General features: G+C 37.7%; 11 protein-coding genes across 11 annotated transcripts; 8 read left to right on the forward strand and 3 right to left on the reverse strand.

The window, feature by feature from the left end:
• Window positions 1-115: 115 nt before the first annotated feature.
• On the forward strand, window positions 116-472 carry ACP1 (acyl carrier protein; the record flags this gene model as incomplete). Its single annotated transcript, XM_003647643.1, has 1 exon — window positions 116-472. The coding sequence occupies one exon, from the start codon at window positions 116-118 to the stop codon at window positions 470-472; it is 357 nt and encodes a 118-aa protein (XP_003647691.1).
• Window positions 473-994: 522 nt separating this feature from the next.
• On the forward strand, window positions 995-2,056 carry SDS22 (type 1 protein phosphatase-activating protein SDS22; the record flags this gene model as incomplete). The annotated part of the gene is made up of 1 exon (XM_003647644.1): window positions 995-2,056. The coding sequence occupies one exon, from the start codon at window positions 995-997 to the stop codon at window positions 2,054-2,056; it is 1,062 nt and encodes a 353-aa protein (XP_003647692.1).
• A 218-nt stretch (window positions 2,057-2,274) lies between these two features.
• On the forward strand, window positions 2,275-3,648 carry MST1 (threonine--tRNA ligase MST1; the record flags this gene model as incomplete). The annotated part of the gene is made up of 1 exon (XM_003647645.1): window positions 2,275-3,648. One exon carries the CDS (start codon window positions 2,275-2,277, stop codon window positions 3,646-3,648), a length of 1,374 nt encoding a protein of 457 aa, XP_003647693.1.
• A 49-nt stretch (window positions 3,649-3,697) lies between these two features.
• Window positions 3,698-4,936, reverse strand: ATG17 (protein kinase regulatory subunit ATG17; the record flags this gene model as incomplete). The annotated part of the gene is made up of 1 exon (XM_003647646.1): window positions 3,698-4,936. One exon carries the CDS (start codon window positions 4,934-4,936, stop codon window positions 3,698-3,700), a length of 1,239 nt encoding a protein of 412 aa, XP_003647694.1.
• A 134-nt stretch (window positions 4,937-5,070) lies between these two features.
• Window positions 5,071-6,963, forward strand: SPP382 (mRNA splicing protein SPP382; the record flags this gene model as incomplete). Its single annotated transcript, XM_003647647.1, has 1 exon — window positions 5,071-6,963. The coding sequence occupies one exon, from the start codon at window positions 5,071-5,073 to the stop codon at window positions 6,961-6,963; it is 1,893 nt and encodes a 630-aa protein (XP_003647695.1).
• A 97-nt stretch (window positions 6,964-7,060) lies between these two features.
• MIA40 (Mia40p) lies at window positions 7,061-7,858 on the reverse strand (the record flags this gene model as incomplete). The annotated part of the gene is made up of 1 exon (XM_003647648.1): window positions 7,061-7,858. One exon carries the CDS (start codon window positions 7,856-7,858, stop codon window positions 7,061-7,063), a length of 798 nt encoding a protein of 265 aa, XP_003647696.1.
• Window positions 7,859-8,097: 239 nt separating this feature from the next.
• Window positions 8,098-8,700, forward strand: YKT6 (palmitoyltransferase YKT6; the record flags this gene model as incomplete). The annotated part of the gene is made up of 1 exon (XM_003647649.1): window positions 8,098-8,700. One exon carries the CDS (start codon window positions 8,098-8,100, stop codon window positions 8,698-8,700), a length of 603 nt encoding a protein of 200 aa, XP_003647697.1.
• Window positions 8,701-9,284: 584 nt separating this feature from the next.
• Window positions 9,285-13,322, forward strand: TUS1 (Rho family guanine nucleotide exchange factor TUS1; the record flags this gene model as incomplete). The annotated part of the gene is made up of 1 exon (XM_003647650.1): window positions 9,285-13,322. The coding sequence occupies one exon, from the start codon at window positions 9,285-9,287 to the stop codon at window positions 13,320-13,322; it is 4,038 nt and encodes a 1,345-aa protein (XP_003647698.1).
• A 462-nt stretch (window positions 13,323-13,784) lies between these two features.
• TDA5 (Tda5p) lies at window positions 13,785-14,820 on the forward strand (the record flags this gene model as incomplete). The annotated part of the gene is made up of 2 exons (XM_003647651.1): window positions 13,785-13,864; window positions 13,920-14,820. 2 exons carry the CDS (start codon window positions 13,785-13,787, stop codon window positions 14,818-14,820), a joined length of 981 nt encoding a protein of 326 aa, XP_003647699.1.
• Window positions 14,821-14,850: 30 nt separating this feature from the next.
• Window positions 14,851-15,360, reverse strand: SPC2 (signal peptidase complex subunit SPC2; the record flags this gene model as incomplete). The annotated part of the gene is made up of 1 exon (XM_003647652.1): window positions 14,851-15,360. One exon carries the CDS (start codon window positions 15,358-15,360, stop codon window positions 14,851-14,853), a length of 510 nt encoding a protein of 169 aa, XP_003647700.1.
• Window positions 15,361-15,870: 510 nt separating this feature from the next.
• Window positions 15,871-17,757, forward strand: MAG2 (RING-type E3 ubiquitin transferase MAG2; the record flags this gene model as incomplete). Its single annotated transcript, XM_003647653.1, has 1 exon — window positions 15,871-17,757. The coding sequence occupies one exon, from the start codon at window positions 15,871-15,873 to the stop codon at window positions 17,755-17,757; it is 1,887 nt and encodes a 628-aa protein (XP_003647701.1).
• Window positions 17,758-17,871: the final 114 nt, after the last annotated feature.

Raw genomic sequence — 17,871 nt, forward strand, 5'->3', positions numbered from 1 at the left:
CAGGAATTTTTTTAATTCATTTTCATTCCATTTTTTATTCAAACGTGATGAAAGATTATAAAGACAAGTAACTTATCAGTGCGTTAATTTGTGTTATTAGAGCATCGATTATACCATGTTTAGATCAATTATTCGTATTGCCCCACAGGCTGCTAATTCTACAATCACAAGAAGGGCTATTCCTGCTTATACCAACTTCCTACGTTTCTACTCTTCTTCATTGAACAAAGATGAAATTACAACTAGAGTTATCGATGTTATAAAGTCATTTGACAAGACCGCTGCTTCAGCTAACATCACTCTAGACACCGTTTTTTCTAAAGATCTAGGCTTGGATTCCTTAGATACCGTTGAATTATTAGTTGCAGTTGAAGAAGAATTTGACGTTGAGATTCCGGATAAGGTTGCCGATGAAATACAGTCCGTTGGTGACGCTGTAAATTACATTGCTTCTAATCCAGAATCTAACTAAGAGAGCTTTTTATGTTTTTGGTGACAAGAGAAAGTTTTACTTTGTCAAATCGTCCTCAAGACTTGTGATTTTTTATCGTTTTATGATTAGCAAGAGGATCCCGGACATATAAAAGGAACATTGGTACTAGCTTGTTGGTTTACATAACATGAATTTAGTATTTTATCTTCAGGTATGTTAGAAGTTTACGTTAAATATCTTGTAAATTTTATTTCATAATTTGACAGTGTAGTGGCCAGTGCAAGCTTTCTCACCAAACCCGCCAAACCCCAGTTGTATAGTTGTAATTGTTATATCTACTCCTGGGAGAATAGTGGTTCATAAATCCACTACATAGTTATAATAAACACAGAGAATTACTTCATATATCTACTATAAAAAAGTTAGACATAAACCCTTACTGTCTTTAGAGTTAAAAGAAGGGATATTTATTTATATTTTCCTTTCAGTAGTCAAAAAATAAGTAAGAGAGCCTTTCATCTTTAACAAATTACTGACTATTGAAAGATAAGCTACAGCAAAATGACTGAACAGAAGCCTAATATAAATAGTGACTTAGAGTCTGAGAAATCTAATGAAAATGTTCCTGATCAGGGCTCTCAATCGGTGTCCTCTATTCAGACAGAAGTTATTCAAGACATGAATGTGGAGTACCTTAGCGCAGACTCAGAATTGACAGTTGACCTCCCCGAGGATATTAAGGTTATCGACCTTATCCATTTGAAGATACAGTCCATGGAGGCGTTGAATCTTTATAGATTTAAAAAACTTGAGAAATTATATTTAAGACAGAACTTGATTGAATCCATTAGTGAAGTGGAAGTCTTGCCTGCAGATCATCTTGAAGAGTTGGATCTGTATGATAATAGGATTAAACATATTTCTAGAAATGTTAACAAACTTGTTAAGTTGAAGAATTTAGATTTCTCTTTTAACAAGATAAAGAACATAAAGAATATCGATAAGTTGACCCAACTGGAACGACTCTATTTTGTTCAGAACAAAATATCCGTAATTGAAAACCTCAACACACTCACAGACTTAAAGAGCCTAGAGTTAGGTGGGAATAGAATTACTGAAATTGGACCAGACTCTTTACGGGGCCTTGATAAACTAGAAGAGATTTGGTTAGGTAAGAATTCTATTACAAGATTTATGAATCTACAATATTTAAAGAATTTGAAGATTTTATCGATTCAATCAAACAAATTAAGGGTGATTGAGGGACTAGAGGAATTGGAAAATTTAGAAGAGCTATATCTGTCTCATAATTTCATTGAACACATTTCAGGCCTCGAAAAGAATGTCAAACTAACCACTTTGGATATCACTGCTAATAAGTTAACAAAAATTGAAAATGTTAAGCATTTGAAGCGTTTAACTGATCTATGGGCTTCATTTAACCAAATAGATCAAAGTTTTGAATCCTTGGGAGAGGAACTAATTGCTTTGCCGGAATTTGAAACTATATATTTGGAGGGAAATCCTATACAAACAAAGAATGAAACGACATACAGGAGAAAACTTGTTCTGAATCTTGGCCCATCCCTTCAGAAAATTGATGCCACCTACATTCGTGGTTGATATAAATATCTATGATTATAAACAGTACACTTATAGTTTGCAATTTGTTATTAATAATGAGTTTAACAGACGGATGGTTAGTTTGACCCTAGGTATTTATGGTCACGTGGTTAAATTAAGTTCAACTTAAATATTTTAAGATACAAACAGTATGCTAACAAGATAGGTGATCAATTTATTCAATATAAGATGAGTTAAGTTGTGTTCCATAGAATATAATGCCATCCAGAATATGTATTCGATGTTTCAATTCTAGCTCAAATAGGTTAATATTGAGACAGTATATATCTACTGCCTCTAATTCCTCAAATAGTGCAACCAATGTCGGTCACAGTGTTTCCACTAGACAGCAACTATACGTTACCGATCCAATTTCACCAGGCTCGATATTCTTTTTGCCTAATGGTACTAAAGTATTTAACAAGCTAATCCAGTTTATGAAGCTTCAACAACAAAACAAGTATGGTTTTCAAGAAGTTATTACCCCATTGATTTATAGAAAGAGCTTGTGGGAACAATCTGGCCATTGGGAAAATTATAAAGATGACATGTTTCGGGTTGAAGGAAATGATTCCACGAAGGAGGAATTTGGTTTAAAACCTATGAATTGTCCTGGCCATTGTGTTATGTTCCAAAAATTTGATAGATCATATAATGAGTTACCGTTGAGATTCTCTGATTTTTCTCCTTTACACAGAAATGAAGCTTCTGGTGCTTTATCTGGATTGAGTAGAGTGCGAAAGTTCCATCAAGACGATGGGCACATATTTTGCACAACTGATCAGGTCGAGGAGGAGATTGAGAAGTGTTTACAATTGGTAGATCTTTGTTACTCCACTGTATTTCCATTAAGGAAAGACATGAAGAAAAGTTTTGGATATAAGTTATGTTTGTCAACTAGACCAGAAAAATATATCGGAAAACTAGAGGTTTGGGATCATGCAGAATCTGTGCTTAAATCTATCCTGGAGGATTCTGGGAAACAATGGTCAATTAATAAAGGGGATGGTGCTTTTTACGGACCAAAGTTAGATATCCATGTGGAAGACCACATAGGCAAGTATCATCAAGTTGCTACTATACAGTTGGACTTTCAGTTACCAGAGAGGTTCAATCTGAAGTATAAAGATGCGGATGGCAGTTACAAACAACCAATAATGATACATAGAGCTGTATTTGGTTCCTTAGAAAGATTCATGGCTATTCTAATGGATTCAAATAACGGCAACTGGCCGTTCTGGCTTAACCCAAACCAAGCAATGGTGATTCCAGTGGCTAATGATAACAAAAAGATTATTGCTTTCTCTAAGAAGGTCATAGGAAAGTTACGCGGCGAAGATTCTGATCCTAGTAAACCTATCCAGTTAAACAGCTTTCACTTTAACGTAGACATTGACACGAGGGATGAGTCAGTAAGTTATAGACTAAGAGATGCGATAGGCAAGAAATATTCTTATATTATTATGATAGGGGAGCAAGAGGTATCAAATTTAAAGGTTGCATTGCGCTCACGTGAATCACGTAAGGTGGATATGTTGACATTGGATGAACTATTCGAGAAATTTTGTGATCTTGAAAAAAACTATAAATGACTGAATTTTAAATGTTCTTGTAAATAATTGAATACACATAACTTAATTATTAAATCTTTTTTATGTTGTAGTCCAAGGTATATAGTGGTGCCAAATCATCAATGTTATTGGGCCAAATGTTTTCCGGCAGGTAATCACCATGTTCCAATAGGAACAGTTGTCTCTTTTTTAGGTCAGAGTTATTCAATTCAGCCAGCTGATTTTCACAACTCTGCAAAATAGACTTCATACGCTCAGCCAGTTTCCTCCTCCTATCGACCTCACGTAATAGTTGCTGGTAGCTGTTTAAAAAATTATCATAAAAATCACATAATTCTTGAACTTTTTTGATATCTTGGATACAAGAATTCTTAAAATTGGCAATTGACTCGTTAACTCCCTGAAATACAGATAAATATTCTTCATATTTTGTGAAATCACCGAGTATTTTAACCATAGAATTCTTAATCAGTTGTTTTTCTTTGTCTTTTTGCCTTATCTTTAAAGTTATGTTTTCCGCCAACTCATTGATATCTACTATGATATCAATAAGCATACCCATGATACTTTCTAACTCAGCATTATCATTTTTTACAATCTTGAATAGTTCTTCTTGCTCCTTTGTGGGTAATTTCTTGGTTTTCAACAAAGTGCACTTGTCGAAATGAGCAGTTAACGATTTTAATATGTCGACCAAATCTTCTTCTAAATGATGAATATCATGCAAATAGTTATCCAGAAGAACATACTTACCTCTGTCCGACACAAAAAAGTCATTAAATTCTTCTTCTAGCTTACGAACTCTTGCTTTTAATAGCTGATTGGTAACCTTTTCAACAAGGGATTCGTACTGGGCAATTATATTTGAAACCTGAGATTTGACCACTGGTAAATCCTTTAATTTTTCATTTAGAATATGCATATTATCCATTGATATGAAATCTGCCAAATTCCTACCATCATGGCTTAAAGTGTTCTCCATATTGCTAAGGGCTTCAACCTTCAGCACCATTTTTTCTTGGCAGTGTTGCATTTCTTTCAGCATATCATCTAATACAACTTTCTTCCATTCTCTTTGAATTAACTGGTTTCCAATAGTCTTCGTTAAGATATCATTAGCTAAATATGTTGCTTGATTGTGTATGCAACCTAAGGTAAACTGAATTTTCGATACCGTTCTTTGCAGCTCCGTGACCCTTGATTGCGAGCTTGTAAGAGTAGCTTGGGACTTTTGACATAAGACCTGTGCTTTCGAGAGGTACTTCTGTGCATTTTCCCAGAAGACGTGAATTTCATTCTGCTCAATCATTAATCAAGTTGAAATACTTTTCTGGTTATTTCTATTCATGGCTAAGGGAATTGGAACTTGGCCGCATTTAAAAGGAATTTCCTCTTGAACAACGCTTCTTGTAAACAAATAATGGCTTGTATAAGTCTATAACAATGAACAACGAACATGTAAACTCATCCATGCCAGCTAAGAAGAGACGTATAGATGTGAGATCTGAGGATGCACCAATGTCAAATATAGATCTGACCAAGCAATATGGAATTGGTGCAAAGTTGATGGCTAAGATGGGATACAAGGAAGGCGATGGTCTGGGGAAAGATGGAAACGGGGTTACAGTTCCTATACAAGTCACTCAGAGGCAACAAGGAATTGGTTTAGGAGGGTTGGATAGAAGCCATTCTGATTCTGATGATTCAGATATATCCCCTCCGTTCAATCATGAGCTGATCAAGTTCAAGGCGAGTGGTACACTCGACGATAAATATCAGATTGCTGACAAAATAAGTGAATTGGAGAATATGGGTATAGTGTTACCATCAGAACTAACAAATCTAATAAACTCTGAGGTGCGGATTCCATTTAAAAAATTAACTGAATTAGAGACATATATAAGTGAGCTAACAGCATTAATTAAGAAAGTTAATGCGCTTAACATCCGACAAGAACACCTGAAAGGTGCATTACAAAACGAAAATGACAAACTAGAGTTAGAATCTGAACTTTTAAGTGTCCTCAGCAATAGAAATTCCACATTAATGGAGAAAATAAATGTTATTATTACGTTAGAGGATAAGGATCTCACAGACAAGCTTTGTGCCAAATGCATTGCTCAATATTTTCAGGAGCACCAGAATTGGAATCCAATTGATCCATTGGAACCCGTCTACATTGAAATATCTTCAATTATAGAGTTGTTGTCTTATGTTATGGATATCCGTACATCAGCCTTGAATAGAACACAAACAGCGCTCTTTGATGTAATATGGAAGGAAATTAGCCCATATTTAGAAAATTTCAAGATTTATGATGCTAAAATAATAATGGGACTACTATTAGATTACAGAGACATCCTATCATTTATTGACTGTTCGAATTACGTTCATGGAACAATTATAACAGATAACATCATCAGATTGATAAACAGTTGGAAAGTTGGGATGCATTTGGAAAATTCATCAGTTATTGCGGATTTTGTTTCTATCTTACCAAAAGAATACTCTCTAGAAGTTTTTCAGCTTGTGAGAAATAAATTCTCGAACTATTGTAAAGATTGGTATCATAGGGATTTCGAAATAGATGAGGCCGACTTAGAATTCATAAGAAAGATTCTAGGAAGGGAGCTGTATGATGAGATTACACATGAATATTTTTTGCCTCAATTTATAGACCAGTTATGGAATAAATATTTTGATCCAACTTTTGAATTGGAGGACCCAGGCTGTGATACTCCAAGCCTTTACTTCCTTGAAAGATTTCGTGTTTGCCACCTACTATTCACCACTGATGACTATCAAATGATTGTAAGAGCAATATTTAACACCATCAATAAGATCATTTTTCAATGGTATTTGTATCATAAGAGTAACTTTTCAGAAGCCAGAAATTGGTTTAATTGGTATATTAATAAAGGGTTTTCTAATCCCACAGAATCAGAAATTGATGAAATAAGAATTTCACTAGCATTATTCAATAATCCTAATAAGCATGTCCATGACGAAGATTTTGATTTAAAAGAGGAGTTGCACCTTTACAAAACCCCAGATCAAACTATTAAAAATATACCGCTCAGAAAGGTCACTTGCACATTTAAGGATGTGGTCCAAGATTACTGTGAAGCCCATGGCCTACTACTGTCAAAGAAGAATAATGAATATACAACCGTTAGCTTGTATGGAAGAACCTTAACAGCTCCCATATTCAACGTTACTTCGGGATCACGCGGCGTGTCCGTTTTAATTCGAGAGGACATACTCTGGATCGAGGTCAACGGAGCATTCAGGCCTGCATACTTGCATGAGTTGGGTAGCAATGTGTTAGAAGCTTAAACCACTGCTCGAGTTTATATACAAGGCAAACGAACTAATTTTACAAATACTATTTACTTAGACTGTAATTAAAGCTTTAAGTGAAAACTGCCCTTGATCACTGTCCGTTAGCATCGCTAGACTCAGTAGAGGATTGCAAGGTAGTTCCCACTGAGAAATCACCATCTGTAGCAGCTAAACCCTGACCGGAATGTGTCTCATTCAACTGTTCTTCAGCAATTTCCTCTTCGTCATTTTTTAATTGCTCAGCATAGTGTTCAGGATATTGTCTGAAGCATGTCTGCATTGCCTGGAATTTTTCAACACAATCAATACCTTTGGGATCCGCCTCAGAATACACGAAACATGAGAAGGCCGCCTTGAATTCCTCTCCACAAGGTCCATGGGCCATACCTCCTAAACAAGGACAATCCCAGTTAATTTCACCAGTTCCCGGGTCATACGCTGACTCTTGAACAGAAACATTACCATTTTCTACCACTGTTTCAGCTGCATCCGCTACATGCTCTGTCACTCCATTTTCATCTGAACCATTCGCAAAATGATCAGAAGGCTCAATTAATTGTTCCCCCGTTACTTCCGTTGCTTCCTCCAAGGGTTCCTCAACATCATCGCCCCCCACAAGTGTATCCTGACCTACAGATGACGATGCAATCACTGCCGCCCCTGATGAACGCACTTTGTCCTTCTTTACCTTCATCTTCAGAGGACAAACCATGTAAATGGCACCCAGAGTGACACTTGATGCAAGAATCATCGCTGGAATATTGACATCCTTGAAGAGGGGGTTTGCCTTCGATGAGTTAGACGAATAACGAAAGAATTGCTGTCTCTGAGACAATATTGTACGTCTAAGAACGTTCTTAAAGACGTTAAGCGATGATTGGCGATACATTAAGGTCACAGAAAGTTAAATTACTAGTCCCGTCGTTGGTTAGCCGTTGTGTTAAACAATATTTGTCAGAACCAAAAGGTGCACAGAAATTCAAAAATTAAAAAAAAAGGTCGAACAGCCTTTCAAGTTGTAGGTCTGAGAAATCGCAAGGTTTATGAAGCCTGACTTCATAGAAACTATAAACATAAAGAGAAGCCAAAGAGGTCGATACAGGACCTTTATTATACTAGGTAGTCGGAATGAAGATATACAGCATCGCTATTTTAAGAAACAAGTCTGAAAAGTCGCTAGAACTATGCAGTGTTAAGGATTTGGCACAGTTTGGGTTTTTTGAAAGGAATGGAGTGTCACAGTTTATGACCTTTTTTGGTGAGACGGTTGCTGGAAGGACCCAACCAGGTCAGAGACATAGTATTGAAGAAGGTAATTACATCGGTCATGTTTACAGCAGGTCTGAAGGTATCTGTGGCGTGTTGATTACAGACAAGGAATATCCAGTAAGGCCAGCTTATACCTTGTTGAACAAAGTGTTGGACGAGTATCTCGTTGCACATCCCCCTTTGGAGTGGAAGGACATAGCTCAAACAAATGACAGTTTAAAGCTAAAGGAATTGGATCTTTACTTATCCAAATACCAGGACCCTTCGCAGGCAGACTCTATTATGAGAGTTCAGCAAGAGTTGGACGAAACTAAAATTGTCCTACATAAAACGATAGAATCCGTGTTACAGAGGGGTGAGAAACTAGATAATCTCGTTGAAAAATCGGAATCCCTCTCTGCATCATCCAGAATGTTTTACAAACAGGCTAAAAAGACCAACTCCTGCTGTATAATTATGTAGCGGTGGCCTGGCTACTCCTCTTTTAACCTCTTCGCCTGTCTTCCCATGTTGGTTGTAGCCACCACTCCCCCTCCAAAAACAAGCTGTCACAGATGTGTCTTAAAAATCTATAGATTAATTGCTATTTTCTGGAGCAACTTTTGGCTCTCATCCCTGCATAGCTTTTCTCCTTACATATTATGTACTGATACGGCTAACTTCCACGCACGAAGTCTTGCGGATAAGCCGTTAACCAAACGGCAAGGTCCGAATACACATACAATCACATCCAAATCTCTCTTCAGAAGCAACCATATGGCCCTAGATGGCTTGAATTACTACAAACTACCTCTACGACTTCCCTCATAAGCCCTGTTCCGTATTATATGGCGCTTTATCCCACCTACTGCACTTCAAAAGCAAATCAGATAGGATCCTGGTACTCGTATATAAGGACAAAAAGTCTTGGAAGTTTTGTACATATCAAACGTTTTGATAATATCTAACTATAAAGTCTGGATAGAGGGCGTATAGAAAAGGGTAAACAACAAACAGTAAGAGGGTTCAATCATTACCATAGCGGAGAAAGAGTTTTCTGCACCAATATGTACAATGCTAAAAAAAATTTAGATGATGATGTTGCTGAGACGAAGCCTAAGTTACCGCAACTGCCTCCATTAATGACTAAGGATGCATCAGCTGGAGATCATCGTACACGAATAGCTTGGACTCCCATAGATGAGCACCAGATAATCTCACCTATGGCGAGTTATACACCATCAAATAGCAGTAATAAAAGTAGGAGGCGACCACAACCACCGGTGTTCAATGAGTTGCAGATTAATAGTGGCGAAGGCAGTTCTGCGCAGCCTGCTATCGAAGCTGGCACTATCTATTCATTACACAACAATGTTTCTACTCCTACTAAACCTGTGAGGGATGAAGGGCGTTCGTCGTCCGATATTAGGAACAGGGTTTATTGCTCGCCGCTGGTTGGTGAGAGTAAACTGCAAGGCACACCGGACAGTTTTGCGTCGAATTGTTCGAGCAATACGGGGACATCTGGATCTTTAGTGTACCTTTCTCCGTTTATAGGGGATACGACGTCTGCTTTCGTTAAACAAGTTCCAACCAAAAATTCTGAGATATCAATCATGTCTGATTATGCAGAACTTCCTGATATTACATTTGCTGATGACGAGAGTAGCGGTACACCTCTACGACCTCTTCCCGCACTGCCCACTATGGCAAAATTGTCTGTGTCGGATGACCCCCCGTTGGATCATATGGTTGACAAAGAGGAGGAGGAGGAGGAGGAGGAGGAGCAAGAACATGTATATTTTCCTGTTCCTCCTGCGAATAATTTTGGTACTACACGAGAAGTTGAGTCATTTTTACACCCACCTACGCAGCTGCCATTAAATGCCAACCGCCGAAGGTTGCTTAGTGATCGTACCTTTTCAGAGAGCATTAGCAGCTATTACTCGAGCAATAGTTATGCCTTCAATGAATATGTGAAGCATGGGAGTTTGGCGTCTGTGATCGGAGGCAAACCTTTGGAGCAGGTTCCAACCGTCAATGTCCCTACACAGCCGCTGAACATTGATTTGCTTGATGAAAGTAAACTCTATCAATGTTATTCTGTTTATCAGCTTTCAGACATCTATGAATGGCTTCTCAGAATTTATTTTGAATGGTTCAATGAGTATATATTTGGAAAAATTGAATTTGTTCAACTTGTTCAGTTATTGTTGGAATTCCAGTTGCCTAATACGTATGAACAAGAAATTATCGATAAGAATGTTGACCGTATAATTGAATCGCTCGTTCTGCAAGGTGCCGTGAGGTTTGAACCGAACTTCCAATCGCCTGAAGAAGACGTAACGATAATAGTTGCCGGGTTAGATATTCAAGGTGTGTTCACTGACCTGCTCCCATGTTATTCTTTTGATCACAAGCGAGGAATATCGATAGATGGCCGCTTTAATTGTTATTCAAGAAGATGTATTTCCCAGTTGTTTCATGAATCGAGGCCTGTGATTAAGATTTCAGAGGTGATTAATAAATCTGTTGGTTTATGGACTGATTATTGGAATTTGACAGAAGAAGAAATTTCTGAAATTAATCCTAAAGAAGTTCAAAGGCAAAGTTATATGTTCGATCTTATAGTTTTAGAGGAAAAGTCTCTGAACTTGGCACACGCAGCAATAGAACTATATGGCAGCCGTTTCTCGCCATCCCTTTTGCCCAATGATCGGAATTTTTCGTCTTTAGCGTTTGATATCTTTCATCCATTGATAGAATTACACAAGGAGTTCTTACTAATACCTATTTTTGGTAAGCTTCAGACCCTAGGAAAATTTATTGACGGAATTGGGAAAATATATTTAAAGTGGTGTAATGCAGCTCAATCAATATATTTGCAATATGCGGAGTCAATGGCGGTGGCTCATGAAATTATAAGTTGGGAGAAAAGTCATAATACTATGTTCGCTACATGGCTGAAAGAAATTGATAAGTCACCTGAAATAACAAGATCTAAATTATACCATGATGTTATCTTTTTTGGAGGCTTTTTTAAATCCTTACAAAATATGCCACTGACACTCCGCTCAATATTAAGATGCACGGACCCTTCTTCTGATGATTATGAATTCCTGCATATGGCAACATGTGAAATTGAAAAGTTGAGTGCTCAGGTTGATAAAGTACATGGTGCAGCTATTGATCAGCGAAAAATAATTAGATTTTCAAGACAGTTATTTATTGGAAGTAACAGCACCACTGTTAGTTATGTTAATATTATAGACAGTGGCACAGAGTTGTCAAACGAAGAAAAGTTAAATCTAAAACTCACAGAGAAAACTAGAAAGTTATTCAAAGAAGGAATCGTTTACAAAAAGAGAGATTTATGGCTGGAACCCTCTGCCACATATGTTGTTTTGCTAGATAATTATTTTTTAGTGACAGAAGTGGTTCAGAAGAAAAATGAGAAAAAGTACAAACTCTCAGAGAGACCAATACCAATAGATTACCTAAGCTTAGAGGCTAAGGAAGATTTGAAGCTGTTACGTAAGGGTATCGCAGATAAAGAAGTAGTACTTCTGAATACCAGTTCTTCAGAGCCAAGCGTCTCTAGTCCTGGAAAGACATCCTCGAACAAAGAATTAAGCCAAAACACTATCATATCAAAATCCGTCTATAAAAATTCTGCAATAAACAGCTCTCCAGAGGATATTGATAACCTACGGTTTTCATTTAAGGTGAGGAACACGGCAACGAATGAATCGTTTACTTTCCTGACTACAACCCGAGAAGAGCGGGACTCTTGGGTTGCCTCCATTGTAGAAAGTTTTCAAGCAAACAACGATGACAATGATCAACAAATATTTCACTTGAGATTGTTATCTGAACAGTTTGGTTATGATGAACGACAAGCACCAACAAATCTTCTTGTGGCGCCAGAAGGCTCTATAATTGACTTAGCTTTGCAAAAGCATTATTCGATGGATCATCCGTCATCTGATCCCATTTCAGCTGATTTAAAGTGTTTTACGAAGTTTGTTTATGAATCGCAAACATTTGTTCTTTGTGGATCTAACAACGGTGTTTACATGACTACAACTGAGATGCCAAGTAGCTGGAAGCTAGTGGTAAATGTATCCAGAGTTTCGCACTTAGAAATCAATTGCAATTTCAATTTGCTGTTTATTCTGACTGATAAGATGCTATGTTACTTCAACATTCCCTCCTTGATGTGTTCATATTATGATCCTGAGCAGTATTTGCCCAACAATCAGATGATAGGTGTTATGATTAGGGACAAGGTTTCATTTTTTAAGATGGCTGAAGATTTCGGTAATTCAAGGCAGCTGTTCTATGAAAGAAAAGGCAAGATTATTGTGCTGACTCCAGAAATAGACATCATAACAGGGAACTTTAAATTTTTCAAGGTCTACAAGGAATACAAATTAACATTTAACAATAGTTCCTTGATTTCATATGAAATTGAAGATATAGTGATTTTCAAAACAAGTTTCATCGTATGTTCTTCAAGGGGTGCTTTGCTGTTCAATGAATCCTTCAATGACGAAGGTATCCCTCTACCAAGCACATTAAATGACCCTGATCTTTCAAATCGCCCAAATTTACTATACTTATCGGCCAATCCATTTAAAACAAATGTGGAATCTTCTTCTAAGAGAGATTCCTCTAAACTAAAGATGGCCGACTATGTTAGAAGAGATATAGCTGCAAACAAGACTAAACCAATCACCTGTTTTCAATTGAGCAATAATGATTTTGTTATGATATATGATGAAGCTGTGATAAAAATGAACAAGTACGGTGAAATTGTCAAATGGAAGGAGGATATCTTCGTATTAGACTTTTACTGCATTGATGCCTGCATGAACAACGAATACTTAATCCTGATAGGAGAAAACCTGGTGCAAATTTACGATTTCAATTACACAGGTAATATAATGAACAACGCACTAAGCAAACTCACTCCGGTTCAAATTGTAAAAGGTAAGAAAATAAGACTGCTAAATTCTCAAAAGCTAGCTGAAGCTGTAATAGTTCTAAGCCACCCTGCCATTCCAGGGAGACAGCTTCTTTTAGAATTTTACAACACCGAGTAGTGAGCTTTCAGTATCATTTATTAGCATGCCTAAAGTTTTGCTTCTAATGTTTTTATTTGGTATCACATAATAACCTAGTATCCTATAAGGCTATAGATACCCATAAATATATATATACTGGACGTTGTTAATTAATTTTATATTGTCTAATGTATTATTTTCCGTCTTATTAAAGTCAGATATGTGTCAAAAATAGACGAACTTGTGGCTGTCACTATTCAAGGTACATGCATGATTCTGACATGCATGAATGCATATGAGGAAAACTGGTGCGATTTCAAGCAAATAAGTGCTCAATTAGCAGAAACAAAAGGGCGTGTTGTCGTTAGTTCTAACATAACATTATCTTCTGCAGTTAACTCTTCATTTTGACTCTTTAAAAATTGATTTTTAACGGTTGGTGTACTAGTCCGGGTTTCCTATTGTATCAAATACCACAATAATCGGATTATTTTCATCAAAATGAACGTTGACAGTATAATTAACTGGGTTCTAGTACCACTGCTGCGGTTTCCTCTAGTATTTTTTGCCTTTATTTCACAGTATGTCCGTCTTTTTATAATTTGTGACGTTTTGATCTGGTACTAACTTTAGCAGTTTGTATAGTCTGAATTACCCCAAAGTATATGTTGCATTATTAATATATACGGTGATTGTGAACTCTGTCATTAAAATTAATGAAATATCCAAATTACGGGGTCCATGGATGCCTCTTGAAGACTTTCCAGATGCAAAGTGTGTTTTGACTGGGGGTGCTCAGGGGTTGGGATACGATATTGTGCAAACACTACTTGAACGGTTCCCCAAAATGGAAGTGATCGTTATTGATATTGTTGATCCTAAAATTAACAATGAAAGGGTACATTACCATTATGCTGATTTGTCGCAAGCTAAAGATGTGGATATTGCGGTGGACACCATTTCTGACAAGTATGGGGACGTTGATCTTTTGATTAACTGTGCAGGTATGAGGTCGAAATATGAGGGGTTCCTCTCGACCAATATACATGACATTACTAAGGTATTCCAGGTGAATGTTTTTGCACCAGTGAGGTTCATCCAACGATTGGCACCTAAAGAATCAAAGCGGCAGTTTTACGCTGTGACGATTGGTAGTGCGTTGGGAATTGTTGCACCTGCAAGAATTAGCACTTATGCTTCAACAAAATCGGCACTTATCGCCTTCCATGATTCTTGGTCTTATGAACTCACAAACAAAGGCATTAATAACATAAGGACGTTGTTAGTTCTACCAGGGCAAATGAACACGAAGATGTTTAATGGTTTTCAGCCCCCGAAGCAATTCTTTGCCCCTGTGGTTGAAAGCGAAAGACTAGCCAAGGACATAGCTGCCTATTGTAATATTGGGATGAGAGGTCAACTATGTACACCATTATATGTCAATTTTATGCATATTCTAGCTGGTATGCCCCAAATAATCATGGAACTTGTTCGTTCGTTTTCTGAAATGGACGCCTGCTTACCAGATGAAAGGTAATTAAAACAAAACTATATATGTATCTACATTTCATTTACGTTTTTTGTCCCCCAAGACCCTAATTTGATCTTCGAACCACTTGAGTAGGAGATTAAACTGCAAAGCCCCAGACTCTGAAAACACTTTTGTAGCTGGAAGCTCTACTTCTAACTTGGTTCCAGACTCCTCAATCAAAACCACCTTACAAATGGGGTTGAATTTCTCGTATTTAGTCTTCACCGTCAATTGACACCCATCCTTTATGCCTTGATATTTGATTCCATTTTCCATATATTCCACAACAAACCAAAATGCAACAGATAACATCAAGTAACTTGCAACAAGTACCTTTTGGTAAAAGAGAGCATCATGCCATTTAACTTTTCTATCCAACAAAAAACTAATCGCAGCAATGAACGAGATCAGGTACCCTATAATTAGCTTCGTGTCAATTAGCCTATAGTTTTGAGTATACCCCAGTCTTGCAAAAACACCTGGCAATGCTTCATCTGTTGCAACTGTGAGATCTGGAATCGAATAAACATTAATAGGCTGACTCATACCGACTATTATTAACCTCTATCCCTGTAATTTGTTAGGAACTTTGAAGGGGAGCTACTTTTGATATACTTAATCCTAAAGATATATATAAGAATGCACCATCAGCACACTAAACCAACCTCATTGGAAACGAAACTGTTAATCCTTCGTATTTGATAATCAGAAGTCAAGAGCTAAAGGGAATAGAAGCCAGGTACTCTGCTGGAGTTCTTTATCATATAGTCTGAAGCATATCCTATACTTGCTATCTAGTATTTGTAACCTATAGGCAATTACGTTGTTGATTAATGGTGTTTCCGTCTTAGAATTGTCATTTAGTAATCGCATTCGGAACGTGTTAAGATTTTAACTGACATGCGAGGTCATCTCATTTAGTTGAGAGTAATAGTAACCCACCCACAAAGGCATTAGGGTTCCTCCTATATGGACTGTAGTTACTAAAGGTCATCTAGTGTGGAACTGGTTAAAGGACATAACTACAAGAGTGCATATGGTGGCAGAGCTGAAGAAATGGCAGACAAGTTGAATAGTAGCATTGCCTCTAATACTGGGAGTGCGCAGTCTTTGGCGGAAAAAGCCCAGCAGTCAGGGAGGCAAGGTTTGGGCAGAAGGCGCGATGGTACTGCTCGTGGTGGCTCGAGTAATAATGGATATCAGCGGACTGGGTCTAGTAGTGGTAAAAGGCATTCAAAACCTCCAAAGCATGGGAAAGAACAGAAGCCAAGTGAGGTGGTTGAAGACGAGCTTGAATTAAGGATTCAAGAAGAATTAGAAAATTTCTCCCACAGGGGTAGAGGTAAGAAGATTCATGTGCCTATTAATCATCTTTTGTATGTTCCATCTGAAGCACCCCGTCCATGTAGGTCAACGGGCGTTTCGTATAGGAGGAAAAAGAAGGAGCCTGATGAAGAGCACGTTCATTTACATGGGGATGCGTTTGTCAATGCAAACTTCAAGTTTCTTGTTGATGACAACTATGAGTACAAGACACAGAAGCTTGATCCAAATGTCCCACTTACTCCAGATAAGATTCGAAGAGTTCTAATTCCAAAGGGCCAATTGTGTCCTATATGTCTAGCTGAGGATGTTGTAGCCCCTCGTATGGTTAGCTGTGGGCATATTTTTTGTGGGACTTGCTTATTACAGTTCTTTGATTCCGATTATCAAGAGGAGAAGAAACAAGCTGAAGCGTCAATTTATGTGAAGAAGAAGCAGTACAAGGAATGTCCTTTATGCGGTGATGTAATCCGGAGAGAAAGATGTCGACCTGTTCAATTTTTAGATAATGATGGAAAAGGCGAGTTACCTGAAATTGGTAAGGATGTGACTTTTAAATTAATGTGTAGAGCTACTGGCTCTTTCCTTCCACTTCCTGTTGAACTGCAATTGGATCCTAGGTCCTTCAGCTCCTTCCCGTCTGTACGGAGATCAGAATTAGCCCCATATTGCCGAATAATGGCATGCGATATCCAACAGACCATTGAGCTGTTCAAAAAAGATATAGAAAGTATCCAATGCCAGTTGGAGGTTGACAAAGCCATGTACAATGACGATGGTGTTTACGCTATAAAAGCGATAGAACAGATTCAAAACGAAATAAAACAGTGCACAGAACAAGAAGAAACGGATAAAATTCCAGATATTTTCCGACTTACAATCGGTCCCAAAGCTCTGGATAGATACAACGATTCAAATGCATATTTTTACTACCAAACTGCGTTTAATTCGATAACGAAATACCTGCTATCCCCCTTGGACATTAAAGTCCTGAAAACCGCTATAGGAGCATATAAAGGCTTCCCCTCGTTATTAACAGCAAAAGTGGAAAACGTACATTATGGCTCTATGGTAACAGAGGCTAACATCCGACAATACAAATACCTCTCTCATCTTCCGATAGGTACTGAACTTGCATTTATTGACATAGATTGGCGTAACAACGCGTTGGTACCAAAAGAAGTGTATGACAAGTTCTCTACAGAGCTGAACCAGCGTCGTCGCCAATTGAAGATAAGGCAAGTCAGAGAGGACAAACTGAAGAAGAAGTACGAACAGGAATTAGAAAAGAACCATCTAGAATTTTACCAGAGGGAAAACAATACACTCATGGAGCCTCATCCCATAATCCATTCCAATCCAAACCCTCCGTTCCACAGTTTGGCCTCTAATGAGGATAATACTAGTACGACAGGTGTTCCTCCAGGAAACCGTTTACAAAGTACTGTGTGGGGAACTACAATTTTGGTCACAGAACAATCGCCTACAGAGGACGATCTCGCTTTCGAAGACATGCTACTTCAGATGCGAACCCAAGCAAAGCAACATGGCAAAGGAAGCAGGAACAAGAAGAATCAATTCACTCTTCTTAGCTCCAATCAAGCAAGAGGCTCACTTTAAGAACCACTAAGGTTGGTCTATCATCGTGAACGGGCGGCGCTATCCCCTATTTGATTTTTTATTCTTCAAAAATTGTTTTGAGACAATGCAGTACATTATTATGATTCCATGTTA

The sequence above is a fragment of the Eremothecium cymbalariae genome, chromosome 7, assembly GCF_000235365.1.
Source record: "Eremothecium cymbalariae DBVPG#7215 chromosome 7, complete sequence".
NCBI lineage: Eukaryota > Fungi > Ascomycota > Saccharomycetes > Saccharomycetales > Saccharomycetaceae > Eremothecium > Eremothecium cymbalariae.